General features: G+C 39.2%; 1 protein-coding gene across 2 annotated transcripts; it reads right to left on the bottom strand.

The window, feature by feature from the left end:
* Window positions 1-609: 609 nt before the first annotated feature.
* On the bottom strand, window positions 610-25,804 carry PANK1 (pantothenate kinase 1). Of its 2 annotated transcripts, XM_010152261.1 has the most exons (7): window positions 25,777-25,804; window positions 17,250-17,602; window positions 9,038-9,291; window positions 6,995-7,171; window positions 6,488-6,611; window positions 1,826-1,951; window positions 610-1,225 (listed from the first exon to the last, which is right to left on the bottom strand). In XM_010152261.1, exons 1-7 carry the CDS (start codon window positions 25,802-25,804, stop codon window positions 1,166-1,168), a joined length of 1,122 nt encoding a protein of 373 aa, XP_010150563.1. In that variant the 3' UTR covers window positions 610-1,165. The 2 variants fall into 2 exon arrangements, with proteins under 2 accessions (XP_010150563.1, XP_010150564.1); XM_010152262.1 differs by lacking the exon at window positions 6,995-7,171.
* Window positions 25,805-25,879: the final 75 nt, after the last annotated feature.

Genomic DNA, 25,879 nt, shown 5'->3' with positions numbered 1-25,879 from the left:
CATAGATTTCAAAGGCGTCTCAATTCAACTGAAAAAGAAAAAAATCTAGGGAGTTCCACATACCAAAAAAGGTAGAAAATACTGTATTAGAATAAACACTCAAATCTTAGTGTCCTGGAGGGAAAGTTAACATTAACTTAAAACCAGAAAATATATTAGTCAGTATTTTTCTAATTTTAGAAACTGGGCTTTGAATAAAGCAAGTTGTCAGTTGTTTTCGATTAAGATGAAGTTAAAAATCACGGATTACAGAAAAGTCTTCAAATAAATGAAAGCAATCTCCTCCCTTTGTCATCTAACGCCAAGTATGTACCATATAAATAACATCTGTACTACAGAACTCTTCCTCTATATCAGATATCTTCAACAGAAACAGGACTTCATTTTAGTATCAAGCCAATAAATAAATTGTAGTTTGCTTCTTGTTTAAAGTTTTTAAAATAGAGAAGAATTAGTCTGCAAACTTAGCTAGCAGTCTGTTCCTGTTACAAGTCATGACTAGTGAAAAATTACAATCTTAAACCCCCTGCCCCTGCCAAGTTTTCTCGCAGTCTTGCCAAGAAACCCATGTAGTCACAGAAAGCTTGTAAATTTAATTTTTGGGAGTGGGGCAGGGCAGAGGGTTGTTAAATAAAAAAAAAGTGTCTCATCTAATGAGGAAAGGAAAGAAGAAAAAAAAATCAATTAGTAGTTTTCACAGTAAAATGCATCATCTTTGTAGTTTCACTTGAAACCAAGAACAAATCATGAAACGTCATGAAAATAAGATAAAAAATCTCCTAGAGTGATTACTAAAGGAAGTTAAAATTACCACACTAATCAGTAAACCCCAGAAGAAAAGCAGATGCCTCGTATCACAGGTCCTACATTAAACAGTATCCACTTTTTAAAGTAAGTCTGTAAAATCTGTATGTTTGGCCACTTTGCACATTTTTCCCCTAAAAAATACAGTGTAGAGAAAAAAAAACCCAAACAACTGGTTATTCCCAGTATGAATTCTGAAGTATAAGCTCAAAACCCAGAAGTTAAAGATCAGCTAAAAGGATTTTAAATTATTTACAAATCCAGCAGGTAGAACTACCATAATGGCTTCATTTCCATCCTTGTAGTGGGTTTCACTCTTCTCCAGCAGCATCTGCAGCAGGACTCTCTTCAGGCAGCTTCCTCACTGATCATCTGTCATTTTAAGCAATTCTAGAAGAGCCCCAACAGCTCCAAAATAACCCTTTAAAACAAGGCAAAACAAAGGCAATCACATTCCAAAACAGGACATAAGCATGAGCACGTGAAGCCTTCAGTTCTGTTAAGAAAATTAAAAGACTTTTTTTGTAAGATTAGCCTTGCTGTGGCAAGTATTTGCTGTATCTGAGTTATGATGTAATATGATTTTTTTAGGTCCAAGAAAAGGCCTCATACTGGAAGAAGTCTGACATGGCTCTCCAAAATCGTCAAAAAAAGAAGAAATTACATAACAACTGTAACGATGCTGTACTGAGGCAGGGCACTTCGTGATGAACACATCCATCTGACAATCACCTCAAAATTAAGCTTACAAAACCTAATTCTAGTTGAGGTTTATATACCAGGGCACGTAAATGAACACTGTTGGTACTAGGGTCAGAAAGCAGAAGTGTGCAACGTTTAGCAACAAATACCACAAGATTAGTGATCAAGCCAGGAAGTTAACAAGGAATAATTATATTTATGCAGAACTTAGTTTGTGCATTTACACAATGGCATCAAAATTCTCCCTTTTAACTTCACCAAGTCAAGAACCACAAGATTTCTGTACTTACAAGCAGAAGTTCAACATGTACTTCCTTACCTCATGTTCCAAAAACAGAGCTTTCAACTGTCCCTTGGACCAGTAATCCATAGCATAGGCTAGTACCTTCATAGAAATCATATTAATTCTGAGAAAGTTGCCAACAAATACCACCTTGTCGATGTTCTGTAAAATTGAAAAGCAGACCAGCAAAAATTATATTCAACTACATTTTTTGCCTCATTCAACATGCACTTCTGCCTCCACTAAAGTTAAATAGGAATTTTGGATACACTTAAATTCTCCAGGCTGAGGAGTCAAAAAAATAATTGCAGTTACTGACTGCCAAGTAGAGATGTTGCAAAAAAAAAAAAAAAAAAAGAGAGAAAGAGAGAGAAGAATTATCTCAAAAAAAGTGAATATTTGCTTAAAAGACCAGGACCTTTTTACAACATGAACAGAATGATGAATATTCTGTTGATTTTTTTTTTTAATTGTATATGACTTGGCTGCACTGAAGACAGCTTTTCCCCCTGCTTCTTAAATGAAGCAACTTTCCAGAGATCACTATTATTAAATCCAGATGGAGAACCTCCAACAGGTATCTGAGAAGGATTACATTGGAAATGGGAAGAAGCATCTTTCATTATCTATTATCTGGACTGTGGTTCCATTTTCAAAAGCAAGTGAAATTGTGGCCAACATGATACTTGACATGTATTGCATTCCTTGGTTTCAAAGCTCACTTCAACTCAGTTTTCATACAGAAGGTTAAGATTTTTGAGCAATCAGCACTGCGCTGTCATTGAGAAAGCCACACACCAACCGTACTCGTATGCTTACATTCACACTGATGTGCAACAGGTCTGGTGCTTAAACAGTGACCACAACTATCTCACCAAGCCCAGTTTTACCTGTTATGCACAAAAATGCACTTGCGTTTTGAATTGGTGTACTTTATGTTGTTCACCATACACTAGAGTTGGTCTAGAAAATTCAGTAGGATGACAAATCCTGGAGACATAAGCTTTAACAGGAGTCTTGAGGGAGCCCTAGAAATGTTATCTTCAAGGGTCCTCTGCTGAAAATTACCAGCAAAAATCTGCATAGAGGCTAGCATTACCAAGCGTTTGCTCTCTACATTCATACAGCTTTATAAAGCCCAACACTTGGCTCTGCAGCAATTAACTTCCTACAGATCAGTTTTGCATTGTCCAGTGCTGTGTACGTGACATACCACAGAGAACATCCTCACTAAAATACTGAGTATTGGAGAGTGCCAATACCCAGATGCAATAATTCATTGATCCGGTCTCCAATAACCGACTGTCCTCAAACCAAACACATCACCACAACCTTTAAGTAATTAAGGTTTAGTCTTCTATCCCTGCAGTCACATCAACACGCATTTATACTTGTTCCTAGGACCTTAGACAGCTGAAAATAAGAACTTCAGATTTAAAAAAGCTGCTATTAAACACAGCCAAGAGCACTTTGCCTCCTCTGACAAGGCAGTTTTGTCTCAAGTAATTTCTGACAAAGGAGGGACAAAAATGTAACAAATTAATTTCTGTAATGCAATAAAACCAATTCCATTAGAATCTACATTTGAATTTTATTTTCTCCTTTTTTGTCTGAATACACACATGAAGCTACTGTTACCAGAAATTTAAGCAAGCAATACTTAACACAGTATATAAAAAAAAATATCACTGAAAATTTTAAATCTAAAAATACTAGTCATATCTACTAGAATAGCAATGTATATCTCATAAATTTTATTTTCCAATATTCCTTGACAAGGCTAAAAATTAAAATTCAAAGTTTCCTAGATTTTTAAGTGAACTAAAACCAGTTTTACCATTTTTCAAAATGAAGAAAGGAAACTTTTGTGTCTTAAGGGAGTCTTACCAATTTACTTCTAAGTTGTTCACTGCTGAAATATTCAAAGCTCATATAAAGAAGTTTTAAAATGATGAAGGGACGGTGATGAAATGCTTACTTAAGCTAACCAAATTACAACATCCTGGAAAAGACATGCACTCTTTCACTCTATGGAGTCTTGATAAATTGTTCAACTACCCTGCAGTAGAAAGCTATAGTACAGCTTCAACACAGCATGTACACATATGTGCCAATATAACTGAATAAGGGAATCTGTATCAGAGATGCAATAAAAACACCTACACATATTTTTGGAAGAAGCCTTGTTCAAATAAAAACTTACATGTTCTGCTAGTAAGAGAAGTATAAACCAGGGACATTGGTTTCCTTTATGCAGTTCTGCTGTGCCTAGGACAGACTGTTTCAAACGATGTGTAGCCAAATGGTTCCAGACTATGGAAATTTTCTACCCCACTGCCAACTTTGTGCAAGCAAACTTTGCTTTGAAGTTCGCAGACAGAATATTTCATTTATTCCCCAGCCTCATTTTTTCCTGCACATATGCAAGTCATTTTCAACACAGTATTAAAGCTGCAATCATTGGAAAAAAAAAAAACCCAACCCCAACAACTTATCAAAACTCATGCTTCAGGGCACAAATTGATTTTGTTAAACAACCTAAAAATGAGCTTCACCATGACACTAATCTAATACACACAAACTCCATAAAAGAATATATCATATTCAACCCCTCTCCCACCCTCCCAGAACAAGCTATCTGGAGATCAGCTTACTTGCAACAACATATCATGTTTGATTTTTTTCTAATAATATGGAAAACTACTAAATGAAGTTTTCATCCTCTAAAGCTACAAAATCAATTACTTGAGGTGTTGGTCAAATTCTACTTTGACATTGTCAGTGAAATGAAGAATACTTTACACATCACTCCACATTCCTCCACAAAATTCTGTGGATAGTGTCCAGTATTGAAGTAAGCCTCCCCACAAAACAAAGATGTTAGGAACCTTTTCACAATGACTCAGAAGCATTAGTTTCATTAGTGGCCTATTTCCTCCTCTGACTGCATCGCATGTGGTTCCCTGCTGCAACTCTCCATGCTTTGATAGCCCTGTACAATGCTGCTTGAACTCCATGCCACAAGGCAACACTGTAAAGAAGCTGAAAGCAAAGAGAACACTGAAGGAGAATCATCCTGACAAAGAGTTAAATTCCCCCCAAAATAATATCTATAACCTCCCTTTATCGTGAAAAGTGGCTATCGGTGGCATTTGATACACTAAGACTGTTGAACGTATTTTGGAGTGCCCTAGAGAGGGATATTTGCAGCAAACGTAACATTTACTGGCATACGAAGTTGTTCAGGAGAGTCAGAATAAAAAGTGAACAGCATAGCAATGCTGAAGAGACACCCAGTGACTGAGGAATAAAATGATAGATGAAATTAAAAACGTGAAACGACACAAATGGAAGGAGCAGACAGGCTTCAGTATTCAGACACAATGATCGGCTCCAAATTAGCCACCATGGAGGGCCTGTGGATGGTTTCTTAAAAACATGAGCTCCACGCTCACAAAAATAAAATACTAAAAACTGTTAGTAAAGGAACTCAAAACACAATTTATCAACATGCCATCACAAATAAATTTTGCAACAACATGCTGAATACTGTAGGAAGATCTGATCATTTGATCTCAAAATCAGAACCACAAAAAGATTAGAAAGACAAAATGAAACAGTGGAAAAGAGACAGAGTGTCTCCAATAGGAAAGGAGACTGATTACGAGGACTTTCTGTCTTGGAAAGACAAAGAGGGAGATGTGGCAAGGTTTTCTTTAATAAAACCAAAATCCACTAAATAGCACTAATGATGAATTATCTGCTATTTCTCATAAAGCAAAAAGCTAGATTGGACCCATTAATGTAGCCAGATGGCAGTTTGGCGAGTTTCTTGGATTTGTTTTGGTGATTTTTTTTTTTTTGGGGGGGGGGGCTGTGTGGGTGTGTTGTTGGTAAAAAAAAACCCAAACACTTTCTTCTAACCACAGAATGGTGTGAAGCTAAGAACATCTATGTATTTAAAACAATATATAAATTAATTGAGAGCAGATAAAAGATTAGTTATCACATGACAGTAAAGATGCAATTTGCAGCTCAAAACAAGTGCATAAATGTTTGGGGGGGTAGCTTTTTTTTTTTAAGCTGCTAGAAGCTGGACAGGTATACGAATGGAACAAGCTATACATAGTTATCATGCTTAAAGAAAAGAATGTAACGAGCATCTGACAGGAGTTTGAGGCAGGATAAACAACTATATTTTTCTTCTCTCTAACCCAATACAATGGATCTTCTATCTATCAAAACATTTAACACAACACACAATTCAAACCCATCATGCTATAGAAGCAGGCCAAGCAAAATACTACTTAAAGAAAAACAACCTGTCACAGCGTAGTAAGAACTGCTAATAGCTACAAGATAATTGAGAGTATTAATTTGGATTACAAAGACATTAATATCTCTGTATTACAGCTTGAGAACAACAGAACAGCTCTAGGCATTTACAGTTCAAGATCTTTACAGTCAACTTTTCTCCCCTCTTTCCTACCCTTCGAAGCACCTTACACTTTGCATCAAAGCATATACATAATACACATCACAAGAGTTAGGACACCGTATTAAATATATGTGTATTTACCAAGGACATACATACCAAGTTACATACCTACTACACCAGCACTTTCCATTTTGGTATTCTGATAATCTTACTATGTTGTTTATAAAAGTTTTAAGCTCATAGTAAATATGCTATCTTACCTCATTCAGTGCACACATGCGAGCAATAGAACCTATGTTGTTGGTGATGGTGACCAACGTAGCTCTGGCCAAGTCCTCTTTACTGATGGAATCTCTCTTTTCTTTACTCATCATATGACCAAAGCTGTGTGAAGAAGATTTTTTTTTTTATATGAGTTACTTAGGAGTGCTAAAAGCCCTCCAAAATTTTATTATTTATTAAGTTTTGCTTGGATTTGATATCCATTGATTTGAGACAGATTTGAAGTGTGGAAAGGCAGAACAATGAGCATTACACTTCTAAAATAACTGTAATTTAAACCAAGCAAACTACATCAAGCATTGCTTATACCTGTTTAAAAAAAAAAGGAGCAGGAATTAGGTGAGAGATCTAAGGACGAAGCACATGATATACTGAGTGACATTTCCACAAGGACGTAGTGCATAGTCCAGGGATTAGGCACTCAGTTCAGCATGCAGAGTAAGTTTCCCAAGGAACTCCTTAAAAACATCTCAATTAACACATACCTCGAGGCTACAGCAGACCCCTCAAGGCCAAACCGCTCATAGTCTCCTCCATAAATATCTTTTACCAGCTTATCCACATTGGTGCTGTCTCCTTTTGCAGCCATCTCTAGTGCTTCTTCAAACGTCTCACAGCCAGTCAGCAGGCAGCACAGGCCCAGGAACGTTCCCCCTCCAAGACTAGAAAAGCACATTTTCTTCAGACCAGCAGTTTGACCCAGCTTTTCCCACAGCTCTTCAGACTCCCACATGCAACACGGTCTACATAGCTACCAACTGTATCTTGCTACTCTTCCCTCAGAGAAGTGAGGATGGACACCCTAAATAGAGCCGGACAGGACAGATCTTGTCCCCTTAGCCTGGGGCAGGAAGCAGCCTGTTGGTTGCTGTACAAAGCAAGGCTAACATCAGACCCAAATGTCTCAGCCCTCCAGAGAACCCTAAGCAAGGAGCTTTAACATCCTGCACAGGCTCAAGTACAATATTTATTGACCATATAAATTTAGCAGTATCTGACTGCGCTTAACAGGCTAACTCATTTCTTTAAAATTCTACTTTGGACTCAGATGAGAGGGACAGAGCATCTCTCCTATGATGAAAGGCTGCGAGAATTGGGCTTGTTCAGCCTGGAGAAGAGGAGGCTCCAGGGAGACCTTACTCCCGCCCTCCAGCACCTGAAGGGCCTACAAGGAAGCTGGGGGGGGACTTTTTACAAGGGCCTGTAGTGACAGGACAAGGGGAATGGGTTTAAACTGAAAGTGGGGACGTTTAGATTAGATATCAGGAAGAAGTTTTTCATGGAAAGGGTGGTGAGGCACTGGAACATGTTGCCCAGAGAAGCTGTGGATGCCCCAACCCAGGCTTGCGTCCACGACAGGCTGGATGAGGCTTTGAGCAACCTTGAGAAAGTTAGCTTATTTGCTCTGATTGCAGTCATGGCTACCATTATGGCAAAAATATGCCCTAAATAAGGCGACAGAAGACACATATGCAGTCATGGGCAGTATACAGGAGAAACTTAATTAATATGCACCATGTACTGAAGAAGAGAATGCAGCTTTAGAAGGGACTACAGCAAATCCAAAAAGCTTCTTGGTCGTTGTTTTGGAAGAGGATTTTTTTAGGTTTCTGTTTGGGTGCTTTGTCTGGTATTGTTTTTAAGACAACTAAAAATTAAGTATATCAATTCTGTTTACATGTACAAGAAAAAAGTGGGATAAATTTACTGGCATTTTTGCTACTAGTCTGGATGGACACATTTGTAACTAAAGTGGTTTCCTATAAGTAAGCACTGTTGCCACATCTATAGAGTAAACTTAGACATGCCTCAGGCTGTTCTTGGGCCTTGAGAACAGAATTCTGCATCCACACTACTGAACTCCTGAACTCCTAAACAAAGTAATCACACCTAAATCTCTTGCTGAACATAGGCCAGAGACCATTTCAACTCAGCTATACCCTACAAATAATTTGAGAGTACTAGCTGACCCAGGCTGAAATCACATTGAGAACAGTCTTTACATGCTGATGTTCCTGAATTTACTAGTATGATCCAAGATGAGTGCAATCAGTAAGGAAACAAGAGATCTAGTGAGATTCCTCTACTAAAATCCAGTAGTAGCTGGTAATTCTACAAAGTTTTCCTATATCCTAGATGCATCCTAACTACTAAGCAAGAGGTTTTTGTTTAGCCCAAACATTTTTATTTCATTGCTCTGGCTGTTATGGGGGATCAAAGCAGGGGAGAGAAGATACATTTACTGGGACAGCTTCATTTTGGCAATTCACAGCAACAGACAAAGTAGGTAAGAACACCAAGAAGAGACTAAGGCAGCTCTGAAGTTGATTGGATCAATGATTTCTCTCATGTAGACCCCCTCTCTAAAGGAACCCTAGGATATTTCCAGCCTTGCTACTGATGGACTTTTAAAAGAAATGGGAACAGAAGCACAATTTGGGGCTGCACCTAACAGCCACGCTGTCTGGTTCTATCAGTCCAATTATTAAGGAGAAAAAAGAATTAAGAAAACATAGGATTAAATTTACCTGGATCCTGTGACTCTCTTATAGTTGTCCTTAGAATACACAGCTAGGATGCTGACCCCTGAGCCTATGTTAACCAGCAGCATAGGATACGGATTATCAAGGCAGTAAGGCTTTTTCTGGCACTGTTCAGGATCTGTAGGGTTTTCAAAATAATAGCACTCTGGTTGGCCATTGAAACCAACAGAATCAACATAAAGGAGGCCCTGGATCAAACAGTCCAATTCATCCAGTTTATGGAGTTGCAGATCAGCAATCTAGAAAAGAACAAGAAATTAACAAACATTTCCTAGTATAATGCAACACTGAGAAGGACAAAAGAGACTGCTGAAGCACTTTGGTCACTTCAATAGTAACACATTACATTATTTAAACAGTACAAAGATCTGTCTAAGCATGAAGTCCAAAATAAAGTTAGCTATCTGCCTGACCATAGGTACTTCCCAAAACAACTGTGGTGTGCGGTAATGTGGTTTAGTCCCTTTGCCTCAGATATTCCCTACTCTGCAAGCAGGAAACATTCACACCTCCCCCCCCACCCAGTATTCTGAAACAATACATTTCTTTCCCCTATCCTCATCTCAAGAGGAGCTGCATATCTGACACATGCCTGCACAGTAGCATTCCTCGGGGTGCAAAGTACTTTAACTCATCATCCAACCACATTTCCCAGCAATTTAATGAAAGTTTGAATAGAAGCATTAAGATCAAGAAACTTCAGTTAAAGAACAAGATAGTTAAAACCTTACAAAGTGCAAATGCTTACGTTAATATGCATTAAATATGCAGTGGATTATGCTTAAAAAGTTTGATTTTTTTTTTAGTACATGTCACAAGTAATCAGAGAGCTATTTCTTTAGATTACAATAAGCACTTTAAAATGCCTTATAGAAAATAGGGTATTCTCAATGTTTGTTGAAAATATAAAATATAAAAAACACCAGACAAAAGCTTTGTCAGGCCCCCCAGCAAAATATTCATAAAAATAACTGTAACAGAAGGCACAAAAATAATTACAAAAGCTTAAAAAGGGCATTCCTTCTGAGACCTCACAGATCACCCGGGACTGTACAGTCATGTCTACCTGCCACAGCATTCTATTTACTAGAATTAGAAATCACATCCCTTTCTTGAAATAGAATGCAGTGACAATCTGTAGAAAGACTCATTTCCAGATGACATTGAACTTAGACTTATGTTAGGTAAAGGAGAAAGAGGAAAAAATAGTAAAGTTGCCCATCCAAACCCTGGGGTTATTTGCATCCTTACCTGCGAAGTAGGTCTTACCTAGCTCCCCTTTCTAGCAGAAAAAGCAACAGGGTATTAGGAACAAAAGGGAGTTACACAGCACAGAGCTGGTTCTCAAATATCTGCATATTGCAGGATGTGTTTATAACAGCTAACAGAATATTTACAAGGCTAACTACCTCCTATTATTAATTCCGGAAGCTGTATTAAGTCACTATAAAGGGGAAAGATATTTCTGTGGAATGGGCAGGGCCAACAGGTTACATTCTTTTGAGCTATTTAAATCTCTCCCCGTAAGTTTTTTTCTCTACTTGTACATAGCTCTAACTTGCCTCCACTGAAAGCCATTCTAGTCTTTGGGTCTGCCCTTTTGTCATACTTGCTAGTCCTCAAATCCTGGAACTACAGAAAAGAAATAAGACCAAAAAACCCCAAACCAGCAATCTCACAGACCGTCAGTACAGATCCAACTATTCATAGAACAACAGAGACAGGTGGAGATCATTTCTTCTCATTTCAGTATTTCCGCCTGTAACTTTGGCAATCCCTTCATATTTTTTCTTGATTACCACATGGCTACAGAAATTAGTTACAGAAATGCAGCATGAAAGATTTGAACCATTTAGGCATCAACCAAAAAGAATAAACATAAAATGAGAGAAAAAGTTTTTAAAAAAAAAAAAATTACAAAAAATCTTAAGGCTACTTGGCAAGTATCTTGGATTCCAGAAATTTCTTGCTCTTAAACTGAAAGGAAAAGCTCCAATCAAGGGATATGCAATACAAGGCATTAACTAATAAATGCTTCATGGATTCTTTCTCACAATATACATTGTATAGAGCCCACTAAGTCATCACTTTCTAGCGGATTTATTTTGTTAAAATGCAACTAACATTGCACGTCACTAGTCAAAACAAGGAAAGATTCTATACTAACCATAAGCTTTCTTTAGGTTATGTGCTGTACATTGAAACCAATTTCCTCATCTTACAGTATGAACTAGATAGCAGCATGACCAAACACAATCTAACACAGATCAGCATGCACAAGCATGCTGTGAAGCAGAAACCTGTTCTACAAAGACAACTCATTAGCAGACTTCCGGCCCCTACTGTCAAAACCTCTGTTCTAACATAAGCGAAATAACCAGCCACACGCTGCTTTGGTCTCATCCATGTCATGCTTTTAAAAATAGGTAAGCATCACCGACAGACCTTCCAAGACATGAGCAAGCAATACAAATAAATCTAAAACACTTCTAGCAGTACAAACACACAGACAAAAACCTTCTTTCTACAACTCTACATTCAGTCTCCCACCAATTTAAGGACAAAAGAAACTAATCAAAGGTTCTTTTTCAAGCACTAAGCACAGAAGTTTTATTAGGTCCAGCACCCCATGTATAAAAGACATACTAGAATTTGCTCTGCTTCTTAAGAGCTCTGTGCTATATTTAACAGCTGATTTAAGTAAGCAAAAAAGCCCTATTACTGCTTCCTTTAATGTATGATATTCGTATCAGACTGAAAAACTATTTTCCTGTGTTGTTGCAGCAGTCTGGTTTTCATTTTTGGAAGGAGCAAGACTGGCATCAGTATTACACATTGATCTGCCTTCATTCAGAGAATTGTGAGCTCTGCAGCCACCAGACCTCTGAGGCTTTAAACAGCCCAGTGAGCCACCACTACTGTTTTTCCTCAACACAAATTAGGGCAGAATTGCAAGAAATTTAGTAACTCAGTCTTATACAAGAAGCCATGATAGAGCCAGGGTTACAATTCCCAGTCCATTTCCATGCTTATAGAATAGTCTTTATTAATTTCTTTGCTCACAATGACTCAAGCAGCAAAACTGCATGACAAAATGGATGTGTCTGTGAACACTGTTAATTATAAGTGGGCACTTGTTTTTTCCTGGTGCCATCACCTGACCTACCACACTCCTCCTCATCTTTGAGCTGTTCAAACTACCTCTCCTTGCAGGAACTGAAGTTTACACACGAAAACGCAAAACAAAAATGGGAGCTGCATGTAGAAGCACATTTTAATTGCACATTTTTACTACAGCTTTTTACAAAATACATTTGCAGATATTTTCCAGCCCTTCACAATCCCTAATGTGAGGGCAGACATTGGTCAACTTACCCTGCTCTGCACTCCTGTAGCTACATTTAGGACAGTGACTCTCCCTGAAAAACTGTATGTCAGAAAGTTGTGCTATGAGAGGAGAAATTGCAGAACAAAGTAGTATACAGGACCCTGGAGGGAAAATTTACAATGGTTACAGGGAAACTACATGTATATTTTTAAGAGGAACAATTTTTTTGCATTATAGCCAGGCTGTAAAAATTCCTCTTTATTTTAGACTTTTTTTTAAATACCAGGGAGGGGAAGGAACAAAACACTTTGGACCTCAAGGAACTCAGGACTTTAACCATGTTTATAAGCGGGTGTAACACAGCAAGGAAGTAGCAAACACTTCCCCATGAGAGTTCACACCTTCACAACTAACTCCTGAAACCCAGCTGACTTTAAGGATACAGAAAAGGTCTGTTAACTGTGTACAGTTGCTATTCTCAGGAGAATGAAAGCCCACCTCCTGGTGTACACTTGCAAGAAGTGCTGGAAAACGGTACTGCCTGTTCAAGTTCAGTTGTGGTTTTTTTTTTTTTAATAATACGTATAATGTCAAACAATTTTTAGCTGCATTCAAGTACCAGACAGTATAGAAGGAAAAAATGTGGCACCAACTTGCTATTGCTTTGAAGCATGGAAGCACAGAAATCAAAGACTTGGGTCACATTTGTTTCTGGGTGAGGAAGTATTTCCACCTCAGCAAGGAAAACATGAAACAGCCCAGCCCTCTAGAAGTGAGCTAAGAGCAGCCATGATATCTGTAGCAGGGTTGAACCCTAATGGATCAACAACGGTGTGCAAACATCTTTTCAGTGAAGCTCCAGCTCATGGAAGATTTCACCCAGTTTAAACATTTACACTGTTACTGAGTACTGGTGAGTGCAGGAATGTCCAAACTTAGATGCAGTTGAGAGCTCATCTGTCTCTTGGACTTTCAATCAGAAATACGCATTTTTTTCCTGTAAGAAACTGTTAAAATGTAACATCTTGCGAGATTTTAATTATCAATTACAACAGCCTCATTTACTGTATCATTCTGGCCTCCTGGGCATTGCTCCAGTTTTTATTTCTTGTAATAGCTTACGGTCCAGTTTTTCCTTCTATCTCCCTCCCATTACCTCTCCTCCACTTTCATAAAGATGTACTTTGCTTCCTTCGTATTTTGATCATCTTCACCTCAACCCCCAACCTTGCTTGTTTTTGAGCTCAGATGAAGTACCCTCCCCACCTCATTGCACACCCTGAGGCTAGGAAATACCCACTCACATTCAAACAAGACAATATCTAATGCAAATAAAGGGTAAACCCAGTATTTGCCAAGGCAAAAGAGACAGACTCTGCACCACCTTTGGGTAAAAACGCACTACTCTGGGATCCTGTACAGACGATCTGCCCTCTTGCCCAGCTACTGTAAGGACCTCTTCCCCCTCCTGAAGCGGAAGAGATGCGGATTGCTTCTCCCCATTCCCTCTGAAGAGTTTCCTAGCTACTTGCTGTGATGGTTACAGAAGGTATCAGGCTTACTCCACCCATTATCTGGATGCCATTTTCAACTCCAGCCCACTCTACACACTACAGCCTCATCAGCAGTCTTGTTTCCTCAACCAAGTGAGGTGCAACAAGACTTTTGAGTGTTTTACACTAGAGTTACACAGCTTACTAATCCTACAACACAGGACAGTGAGTTTATTTAAGATAAATACAGTCCACAAGTCATTCACAGGCATTCAGTTCATACCACAAAGTCAAGCCCTAGAATCATCTAGTAAGTGGCCCAAGGAAATCACTCTCCAACAGCCAAGCTTACTCTTAAAGCATTTTTCTTACAGGTTATGGGCAAGGTCAAGGCACAAGTTTAAGTCTGTGTTGGTAACAGATTTCCTTCCTCCTTGCCCCAAGTGTTTTTTATTAAGTAATTGGGTTTTGCCTCAGGTCCTGATTCCACTGAAGCCAGCAGTAAAATTTCTATCACAGAACCATAGAATGGTTTGGGTTGGAAGGGACCTTAAAGACCATCTAGTTCCAACCCCCCTGCCATGGGCAGGGACACCCTCCACTAGACCAGGTTGCTCCAAAGCCTCATCCAGCCTGGTCTAGAACACTGCCAAGGATGGAGCATCCACAACTTCTCTAGGCAACCTGTTCCAGTGCCTCACCCTGAAGATTTTCTTCCTTATATCCAAGCTAAATCTCCCCACTTTCAATTTAAACCTGTTACCCCTTGTCCTGTCACTACAGGCCTTTGTAAAAAGTCCCCCACCCCAGCTTCCCTGTACGCCCCCTTCAGATACTGGAAGGCTGGAATAAGGTCTCCCCAAAGCCTGCTCTTCTCCAGGCTGAACAAGCCCAATTCTTGCAGCCTTTCATCATCAGAGAGGTGCTCCAGCCCTCTGATCACCTGCGTGGCCTCCTCTGGACTCGCTCCAACCAGTCTATATCCTTCTTACGTTGAGGGCTCCACAGTTGTACACATATCATTAGAGTGATCAAATATTTGAAATAGAGATTTCAGTGCCTTGAGAGCATAATCCTGAAGCTGTCGTCCAATGTCAATTTACAGTCTGTACAACACACTGAGATAGACAGCTGCTGCTACAATAGCTAATGAAGTGTGACAACTTCAGTGCCAGCACCCAGGACACTCAGCCCTTTTAAGTGAGATTAAGCAAGCAAACCTTCAGGTAATAGATAGTATTTTGCTTCTCTAATACTCTATGGATATTAGTTTGAGCCAAGAAATACTTGCTATAAAGGAAGGTGTGGACCTGGGCAGCTGTAAGAAGTGTCCAAGGCACTCAGGTGTGAGTGCCCTCCACTGATTGCTCTATGCTACAAAACACCCAGCCAGTCCTTACAGTGTTTTTCTTAAACTACCTACAAGTGTGGCAGCACACAGAATATTAACTAACTGCAGAGATGCGGGATTTCATGCTTAAGTCCATCAGTAATTGGCTATGTGACCTCACAGTTTTGTACAACAGCTAGCAAAACAATGCCAGCTTTATCTGTAGCTTCCAGTGCTACGTCAACTATATTGCAGCTGAGATGACAGACACCAATCTCTCACTGTAAATTGAAAATTTACACTAGATAAAGCCAAAGCTATGGAAAGAAATGCTTAGCTGTGATAGCCATCAGGTAACCTCCAGTTCATTTCTACAGCTGTAGGAGCAAGGGACATGAACTTCCTTATTAAGCAGGCAAATCTAACTGCATTACGTGATGCAGGGGAGATGAATTTGGGAAGACTCACCATTCCAAATGGATAGTCGGCCTCTTCAGAAAGTCTCAAAGTGACCTCCATTTGTCACTAGAGAACATGACCTGAATTATCCCCTGGACCACATGAAAGGATGCTTGAAAACCTGATCTGAGGCCACACTGACTAGCACTAGAACACATGTCCTACTGTGATGCCACAATCTTACACAATGCAAGGCAACCAAAAACTTGAGGACTCCATCATCAGTAGACCCTAACATGTAAGGGACTTGCAATCAACCTAAAGGACAAGAAATCTGGCACTAGTAGTGGCCTACTACAGCAATTCAGAAACTTAATAATCCTTTATTGAACTAGCTGCTCCCATGTCAAACATTTACTGAAAATGACTGCACAACAGCATAACAGCTGGAAATCATGCTGATCTCTTACAGCATTCTTTCCCCTTGAGGATCTTGGACATCTAATAGGTGAGGGGTATTGACAAAGAAAAAACCTCTTATACTGCAGGAATAGATGCTTGGTATTAAAAATGAAGGACACAATGCCATGTACTGCAGTGACACTTGGTACATCAGTCTGATAGCTCCCTAGACTGAAACAGAGACAGAAAAACAACTGATGTAGACTGTCATACCCAGCAGCCACACCTCACCCTCAAGATCAGGTCAAAAGCTAGGGACAGAAGTGTCAGACCTGACTGCCAAGTAAATCATTCACATTAGTCTTAGTGAGACTGCTCTGGTACAGGCAGACTAGTCATTCTTTTACAGAAAATAAATGAAGATATGCCCCAGTAGAAACACATACACAGCAGACAAGCACCTCCTGAATGACTATTTCTCTCTAATGCAGAGAAGTACAACAGCGCTCTCTGCCTCTTTTGCCACCATCATTTTTTGCAGTGCACTTACTCAGGAGCTAGGACTATTGCTGAAATTTATACAAAAAGCAGCATCCCAGTATTTCAGATATACATGAGGTTCTGGAGCTCCCTGCAGAGGTTACTTTTAAATTCTAGGGGATCTGGGACCTAGTCACCTCATGAACTGCCTTTCTTCACATGACATACTCCCAGAACTGAAATCAAAAGCTAGCTGCTATTATCATGTTCTCATACACTGTTTCACCCCCTGCTCCATGTTTGGCCTTCCAGACTCTCAACTTAAGTCTGCTTGAAGGCTAATACAAGGGGAAGGGAAGCTGAATCTCATCTCCAGCCTATATGGTTTCATTTCAGGTTTTCCAGAATATATCCAGTTTGCAAGATGAGCCCTAATCTCAGGCTTCTATGTTGTCATAACACACCCTCAGCTGATGATGAGGCATCTGATCATCACAGCTGTACTCCAAAAAAGAAAAACCCCACATTTACTCAAGACATCCTGCACAGTAATACTTCAGTAGAGTACCCAGCAAGTCGAATACCCTCCCCCTCCCCTCCACATTCTCAGCAATTCCACCAATTAACAAATGCAAATTGATTCTGTTAGTCTTAACCAGTTAGGATGGACAAAAAAAATAATTTTTCTGCTAGTTTTAATAGAAAGACTCCCATGATGTTTTCCCAAAGTACTTTCCACTGAACTCTGATGAACTGTTCACATACCGTTCTAAAGTCCTCCTCAAACTTGTAAGCTCCACCTCCCGTGGCACAGAGTGTAGTGTGCAAACTGGAGAAGTTCTTTTCACTACCCATCTGTATGAACCTGTGCATGGCACAGCTGGGAAAGCGTATGAAGTGCAGGTTTCCTTTGCGTCCACACATAGTCAAATTTTTCAGTTCAAGATGGACATCGCGAATGCCAGTTTTACCATAGGCTGTATTGGAGGTCAAGTATTTCCTAATGCTTTTCAGGTTTTCCACCTCTTCCTGTTCCTCTTCTGCAGTAATGTCCTTAGGTTCAAAGTAGACCAGTTTAACTAACGTTCCACCAATATCCATTCCAAACCATGGAAATGCTAAGGACAAGGGGGTTGGAGAGGAAGAAAGAGAAAGTCACTATAAATACACAGGTTAGAGGTATCACTTAAAATATTTGCTGAACAACAATTCAGTGCAATCACAGAAGCAGCATCTGTTCCTGAAAGCTGGTGATCGCTTGCATGTCCAATTTACACGCATTAAACACCTCTCTAAGTTAAGACCTCATAAAGCCTCAGTTAAGAAAAAGAATATCTAAACATACTCTTCTCTGGAAAAGCAGGTTTTAATAAAATGCAAATTTTTTTTCCCCCAGGAGAACATTTTACTTTTCAGTCAGCACCTCTTGACAGAGCACATTTACTGCATTTCAACCAGTCTGGCTCCTGGCACCAATTCTTAAAATAGACTAAGGAAGGGAGGAGAAAGGAACAACCAAACAGGAGAACAAGACTTCTCAAGTCACATTCCCACTAATGGGAATAATATCTATAACTGCCTTTCCAAAACCAGTCAGAATTTCCAGAGTCACAAGGATCTGTCTGAAGAGCAGCAATACGTAACTCTCCCATTATGCTGGGAGTCTCTAGACTTCAACCCATCAGAACTACACCACCTGCATATGTTAGCAAAAAGAGAATGAGCCATTTTAAGTTCAATACTTACCACTGACAGTCCTTTGAGCACAGACTCCCTGGTACATGCCTTAGCCTAGTACATAACTACACAAGAAATGCCATTATTTGCTTCTCAGCGTATATAAAATTTGCCACATCTGGCCTATGTCTATCAAAGTTTTTGTTCTGTTAATAGCAAGAGAACATCACTACAGAGAATACGCAGATAGAAGATGCTAACTAAAGCAGGTTGGCCTGCTTGCTCTGCTTAGAGACAAACACACATTTTAAATTGTAAGCCAGGTAACTTTATGAAGCAATAAGAAGTGAGAATACAAAAATCTATACATAGGTAGTGCAGAAGGAGGCAGCTAGTAATGTTTCTTAGAGAAATTAAAAGTATTGAGTATATGGTTAACATCTAAGATCCATTCTAAAAAAAGCAGTCACACAGTCACCTTTCTTTAGGGAGAATCAGGCAGACTTGCTAGAAATGTGATTCTACCAACTAGGGCATCCCAACTTAGTGTTGATACAAACTCCACCCCACGGACACCAAACACATTACTGATATTTCTGCAGTGAGCCTAAATGTAAACAACTTAGGGCAAAGATTTTAATAAGCATGGGAGGTACTGATCACACCGTTCTTCCTCAGGTAATCACAGATCAGTATTCGGTTACTCAGCTTCAAGCTGAAAGGAGCTTAGTCTTTTGCTTCTCACCACAAGGGTCTCGGCATCATTCCTGTCTGGCTGAACAATTCAAAAGTCTAAATTTCACAACTGTTATAATGTAACCCCCCGCCAAAACCAATCCTTAAATGTCAGATGTTTAAAACAGTTATTTCACCCCACTGCTGTATGCCAAGTAACTGACTCATCAGTTTCTCTCCACCCCCAGGGACAAGGCAGGGCTAATACATGAACTCACATGAAGTAGCTTGCTTATAGTTTCTTTTTTTAAGACCACCTACTGCTATTTGTTGTAAAGTCTAATCTCTTTTTCCATGCCCTATAAGCTGCAACATACAGACACTGAAATGAAGTCTAATTGGAGGTTCAAGATGATATATCCTATGCAGATGCTCGAGAGCTCCTTGAAATAAGAAGAATTCAAAATAAGTGTTTTAAAAATAAGCTTTATTTTAAAAAGGAAAAACATTTTACCATACACTAACCTGAAACTCAAACACTTTTTGGAAGTACAAGATAAATATTTAAGCAAAACTAGTCTGGTCTACCCTGTACAACACTACAATGCAGAGGAGCTCAGGACATCAATCCCATTAGTGATTTACACAAACCTTTATCTAAGCTACTGCGAACTTTAATTACCTGTCCCACTGGAACAGTAAGTCTCTTCCTTGGACGCATCTTAACTATGCAGACAGGAAGTTTAATTTTAAAAGCAGCATGGTTGGACCATGCCATAGAGAACCTGTAGCTAATGGTAAACCAACTTCCAGTATTTCACATTAAGGGCATAAAACCTGCTATAATCTACCTGCACCAACAGTTGTTTTAAAACTGTAGTGTAGATCCAAATCTTTAAGAGAGGGAAGAAGCATTCCATCCTCCTATCAAACACAAGCCCAGCAATAGTGTTTAGTACTAACAGCTGAGTTATTCACAAATGACTGCCAAGACATTTGCTTTCCTTCCTAACATTTTGAGGGGTCATAACTGATTAACAAAGAATAAGTACTGTACAAAACAACTATGAAGTTATTTCAAGTCTGTATAGTTCTTGGGATAGGTACACATAATGCTCACACTTCAGAAGTAAGCAGAAATAATACCAAGTCATGGGTTTTTTTTAGTTTTTTCTCTCTGTGAATCTAAGCTCCTTTTGTTCTGTTGTGAGCCACAGAGCTGCAGAAAGAAAAGAACTTTGCTCCTGTAACAGAAGCAGTTTTCTTCAGCACAAATAAAGAGCAAAAGATCTGTCCACAACAACTGGTATTTCAGCTACACAAAGCAGCAGCTTAGTTTTCTTCACAGCTGCTAACACCAACTATTTGTTGGAATCACTTGTAATAAAGATGACAACTATTTTGACTGGTTAACCAATAAGGACAAAGAACAAGCCCTGCTGAAATTCATACCTCTTCCGTACAACTCCAATGACAGTAGAAACACTTCCGTATTCCAGTAATTATTTTAAAAATTTGCTCATTGTATCTTTTGTTACTATCAGTACGTTCCAGAACAAAATGCACCACTGAAGCACCATCAGTTCTTTTCAGCACCTTAAGACAACCCACCTTAGCTGGTAGCTATACACTTCAAATTTCCTGACACCACTGAATGCAATGCTAATGGGAGCAAGCATGCAGACTGCAAGGTGCTCCTGGGTTCTCCTGCCTCCCTCAACACAGAATAAGGCCATTCAGGGGTCACCAAAATTATGAGAGCCCTCACTGCTACAACCAGTAGGTATAAAGAAGAAAAAAAAAAAGAGCATTTTTGTAGATAGTCTCCACAGACCTGAGGGAAAATGGGGGAGAAATTGTGTTGGGATTGTTTTTTAATTGTTTTAAACTGGAAGTCCAGCATTTCATTGATAACCTGAATAAGTGTCCAGTATCTTGAGTGATTAAAATCCAGGAAATCAAGGAGCAAAATGTGAAATCCATCACAGTGACATCTTAAGCTGATAAGAGTTATTGAAAATTGTGTGATTTACTATGAAAAATGAAGACACTGGATGTGTTGCAGAAATGCTTTCACAGTGTAAAAGATGCACTTAAATAAAATTATTCGATAAGACTGTTATGAGCCGATTTATCCCTTCTCAGCAAAGTCAGTATGCAATATACCTACTGCATCAATGCAGTATATTATTGTGGAGAAAACAGAACTATTCTACTGTACTGCTACACAACAGTGAGTCAAAAAATAAGACAAGTATAAAATCTAGTTCTAGGTCCCACAGAACTGATGCAGAAAGCATCGAGATGAAACATACGTTCTTAAAAGCCTAGCATAAATCAAAGACTTGGCTTATCTTCTCAAGAAAATTATTCTCTTTATGTTAATGAACTGCACCAACTACTTACAGGTTTGTTATCTTGAGATAAAAATCACTACTACTCCAAAATTCAGCTGCAGAAGCATGGGACAATGCAAACAGAAGGTATCTACAGCACTGCATCATTAGGTAATCTGATGCACACCAACAGCTGTGCTATCTGGGGGAAAGGTTCACTCATGAGAAACTCCATGACACTTTTTACCTAGTTCCTGCATAAACTTTGAGGAGTAAGAACCTGTAAGGCTATTCCTATAAGGCATGTTACATTCAGAATCTAACACATTTGATTTTAAAAAAAATCACATGCTTAACTTACAACGTAAGGAAGGGGTGTGTAGGCTAACTATCAAGTCACAACACTGACAAGAGCATAGGGAAGCAAGAAAAAAAGAGAACTGCTGGGTCATTAAGTAACATTTCCCCCCCATTAGAGAGGATAACCAAGGGTAATCCTTTTCATATCTTTACATGACCACCACGTAAGGTTAACTGAATCATTTTATTCCTCAGCTCTTAGAAAGAGATTGTGCCTAAATCCTCCTGGTTAGACCTTCCTTCTCTCTACCTGAACCCTAGATTTACCCATTACCAATTTGCAGCAGTTTCTTCTTTTAACAAAACTCAGCTTACACATCTCTCTCACAAGACGTGTATTTCCTCAAACACAGGTACAGTATTTCTATTTTTTATCAATCCCTTGAAGTGGTATCAAGACTCTGACATCTTAGTCAAATATCTCAGATGAAATATCTTATGTTCAGCTGCTTTTCTTCTTGGACATATACATGGTGAAATCCTATTACTTCATTTACATTTTTCATTTGCATTTAATTTGCATTGCATGATGCTCTGATGATGTAAGAACTTCCTGTTTTAACTGAGACTGGAAGAGAGGAGAGAGAGCCAAAAATAAAAATAGGGAGGGGAAAAAAAAAATCAAAACAAGTCACACATAAGAAGAGAGATTCTCACAGCTTCTGAAAGCTGCTTTCTATTTAAAAAGCTGATAATAGCTTACATACATTTTTCAGTTACTTCTTCCTATTTTACACAGTTATTTTGAGCAATCCAAACATGCTGTAAAATGGAAGCATTTACATTTTCTTTGAACAAAAATAAAGATATAGCTTAAAAAGTTAAGTATATCTGCTTAGTAATGGAAGTTTATTGAAACCTTACAAAGCTAGAGCTACGTAAGTCAGGCATATATTTTAGGTGAAGCCTTCCAGTTCATTTTTAGCAGTAAGGCCTTATTGAATGTCAACCTCTTCACCAGAAAATGAAAAAAAGAAACACCAAACCCGAAGAACTTCAAAACCAAAAGCTCAGAGCTGTTTGTTAAACAGTTGCGACCACTCACACATACATAGTCATATTACCACAAAGTGATTGCTGAAGACAGCACTGGGAGACCAGTCATTACCTCGCCTGTATAGCTTCATTAAAACACACCCTAACAAACAAAAGCCAAAGTTACAAATCTACCAGAAACAATGATTAGCTATCCAGGATCTCATTCTTTGATCTAACAGCACCCAGCCTGATGGAAGTGATTTTCCTAAGTTTCTCACGCGTCGGAAACACATCGGCATATAACACATCATGTTGTTGGTAAGGCCGATAAGGCAGTTTTAACTTCCAGGATGCTGAACCACAACACACCAAATAGTTCAACTTGTTATGACCAGTCCTATTCCTATTCCTCACACTTACCTACATTAAAGTCAACTGCAGACTAACATTAAGCAGCACGTCACCTGAAGAAATCCTTCAGTGAAAAGACTGTGGAGTATTTCAATGCCTTGGACAAAATTCCAGTAACCTATAACGTACTTATCCATTGTGTCAAACAACAGCAAAACCAAACCCATTTTCAGTCTGGTATTCTTCACCACAATATACTATGTAATCATGGCATTCCGTATTTAACATCACTGCAGGTGAAAAAAATCTACGTTTTCCGGTTTCCACCTGGCTTTCATGCTGCAGCAAAATATCACAGGTGTCAACCTAAATACTGGCCAAAAGCATTCTTCACTGCAAAGCTACAACTCAAAGCGCTTAGAAATTACAACAAATATGGAATACAACTGCCATGGTTAAACTGGCACTACACCTCAAAACACACATTCTTTGACCCCTAACAATTACCAGCTGACTTGGATGAGAAGCAAGACGCTGATTTAAACAGACACCTCAAAGCTTTATCTTAATTGAAGAAAAGGAATTGAATTAAGATGTTCAGCTGGCTTCTTCCCTAGGTCTGATGTAGAATGATGCTGTGAAGCACCAGTCTAGTTAACCACCATGCTGAAATCTTTGTCCTTACTTGGCTACAATGCTGTTTCACAGAGATCAATGAAGTCACTTAGCTGCTCTGTTGCTTTCTTCTGTTCAAAGATCACATTTTAAATGAAAAACATAGCACATCAGCATGCTTTTGAAATTTGCAGAATTCACAACACTTCAGTGTTTTATTCTCTTCCCAAGCACTTCACAGCACAAGGCATCATAACAGCCTTTATCTATATTCATTATGCCGTGCTGTGATACAGAAAGGTAATGTAAACCCCAGTCTCAAAGATTCTGCACTAATAATTTGAACCAGAAAACTGACATAAGCCTAACATCCCTGACAACTCATCCTGTTCAACTAAGAAAAAAAAAAAAAAGCAAAGACAAGCTTCTCAGCAGAGGGTGAGTTAAAAGGAAAGGAAGTTAGTCCCCAGATCCTCTCTGACCATAGGCTAATCAGCAAAAAACACTGATTTCACAGCTAACCTTCCCTCCTCTGAGGGGAAAAAGACAGGGGAATATAGAAGTCTACCTCACTTTGGCAGAAATAAAAAAAAAATCAAGAAAACATACAATGTATAAAGATTTAAAGGATGAATCACTACTGAACGATAGGTTTAATTTGTTGAAATATTGGGAAATGTTCATTATCTCATTATCTTTTCCACCACGCAAAGCAAATCCCACAATCAATACTGAAGTCCTACATGCCATGTGGCAACTGCGTTTCATTTTGCAATTTGCCCTTAAGCACAGAACAAACATCTGCAAAGGCCAGGATTAAACACAAAAACCCGTAAAACGGGACTGAGTAGTATTCATTAGAGTTGGATACTGTGGCAACCTGTGCAGTACCAGCAAAATTTGCATATAGTTAAATGAACTTTTAAAGCTGGTGACAATGTGCTATCATATTTTCCTACAAGACTGATACTACTTTGCAAGTTTATTCTTGTACAAAATAAACCATATAAACTAAGGAGTACAAGATCAGCAAGAATTCATGTATTTTATTCAGCAAAAAAACTGCCCACAAAGTAGTTCTACAAAGCAACTCTGTCACTTGCTGTTTTCATTAAAGACTCATTTCATTAAAACCCTGCAACTGAAGACTTGTCATATGTCTTTGGTACCATAGCTACTGTCACACTCTTTACTCTGAAGGGCTCTTCTTCCCCTCAAGGCAGGAGAGAAATTCCAAATTCCTCATTCTTTCTTATTCAAGTGGTTACATGAACCCTTAAAAACCTTATTATTAGCTTCAAAATAGTCTTTACTATTATGAAGAGTTTGATATGCAAGTGCTGACTCTTCTTAGCTACAAGAACTCAAAACCTAAGTTAGTCCAAGTCCTGCAGTTTTTGTTCCTGAATACAAATGTGAAGCTGGACGGACTACAAAACCAGTTTGCAACAAAGAATGATTTGGTCATCAATATGTTAAATTTGGTAGAAGAATAAATTAACTATCAACAGGTACTGTAAGCACTACAAGATTAATCAATACATAGAACACTAAGGGAATGTGGTATGTGCAGCTCAGCAAAAACATTTAAAAAGCTGGAGAAGGCACTGACTAATAAGTAGCCTTGTAAAAGCTTCAGCTCTTCAACGCTGTTTCTGTTCTGCTTACACAGAAAGGTTGTTTGAAGTATGCATTTCAAAAGAAAGAAGGAAAAATCCAGAGTAGCTGAATGCACATTGCTTCCCACTGAGCAGAAACATCTTTAAGTTTTGGCAGTGGACAGCTGTGATCCCGATTACCCCTGATTATCCTTTCGAAACGCGCTGAACTTTTAGGAAGGCAGCTCACATCTGCTGGCTTTCTTCGAAGGGCTCGCAAAGCGAGCGTGAAGCATCAGGGTGCTTTGCTTACTGGATTGTTTCACTTGTGGAGTTTACCACGGAATCATTCAATAGCTTCATACCTATACATAAGGAGTCAACTATGACAAAATAAGGAAAACATACTATTAAGCAATAAACCCTACATAACTGCGTTACAAATAAAGATGTCTGAAACTCATACCTTAAGTAGGCAGAGTTCAGTAAACACCTCACAGACTAACTCAACAAAAGCTACCGGCGACGCTCCGAAGGAGCTTGCTGCAAACCCATCGCGGTTACGCTTTTTCTATCAGAGTAATTTGCTCTCAGCTCCCAGGTCAACGTTTACCCTAACCGTAGCAGTGTCTGGGAAGGAGAAGGCGCGCGCACGCAGACCGCGACACCCCCCAGACCGACCCCTGCCCGGGCGCTGCTTACAGTGCTGCTTGGGCACGATGAGCTTCATGGGCGCGTCCGGGAGGCGGCGGAGGCGGGCAGCCCGACACAGCGCTCGGCGCAAAGCTGCCGCCCGCCCCGGTTT

Source organism: Eurypyga helias, unplaced genomic scaffold (assembly GCF_000690775.1).
Source record: "Eurypyga helias isolate BGI_N326 unplaced genomic scaffold, ASM69077v1 scaffold13545, whole genome shotgun sequence".
NCBI lineage: Eukaryota > Metazoa > Chordata > Aves > Eurypygiformes > Eurypygidae > Eurypyga > Eurypyga helias.
Note: the sequence above shows the minus strand (reverse complement) of the source record. Positions and strands in the feature narration are given on the sequence as shown.

Excerpts from the sequence above, each read along its gene's own strand:
- PANK1 (XM_010152261.1), bottom strand. The coding sequence starts at position 25,804 with ATGAAGCTCATCGTGCCCAAGCAGCACT. Across the intron at positions 7,172-9,037 it reads AAGAGAGTCACAGGATCCAG|TCTTGGAGGGGGAACGTTCC; the intron begins GTAAATTTAATC and ends GTGCTTTTCTAG. Across the intron at positions 6,612-6,994 it reads GGGTCTGCTGTAGCCTCGAG|CTTTGGTCATATGATGAGTA; the intron begins GTATGTGTTAAT and ends TTCTTCACACAG.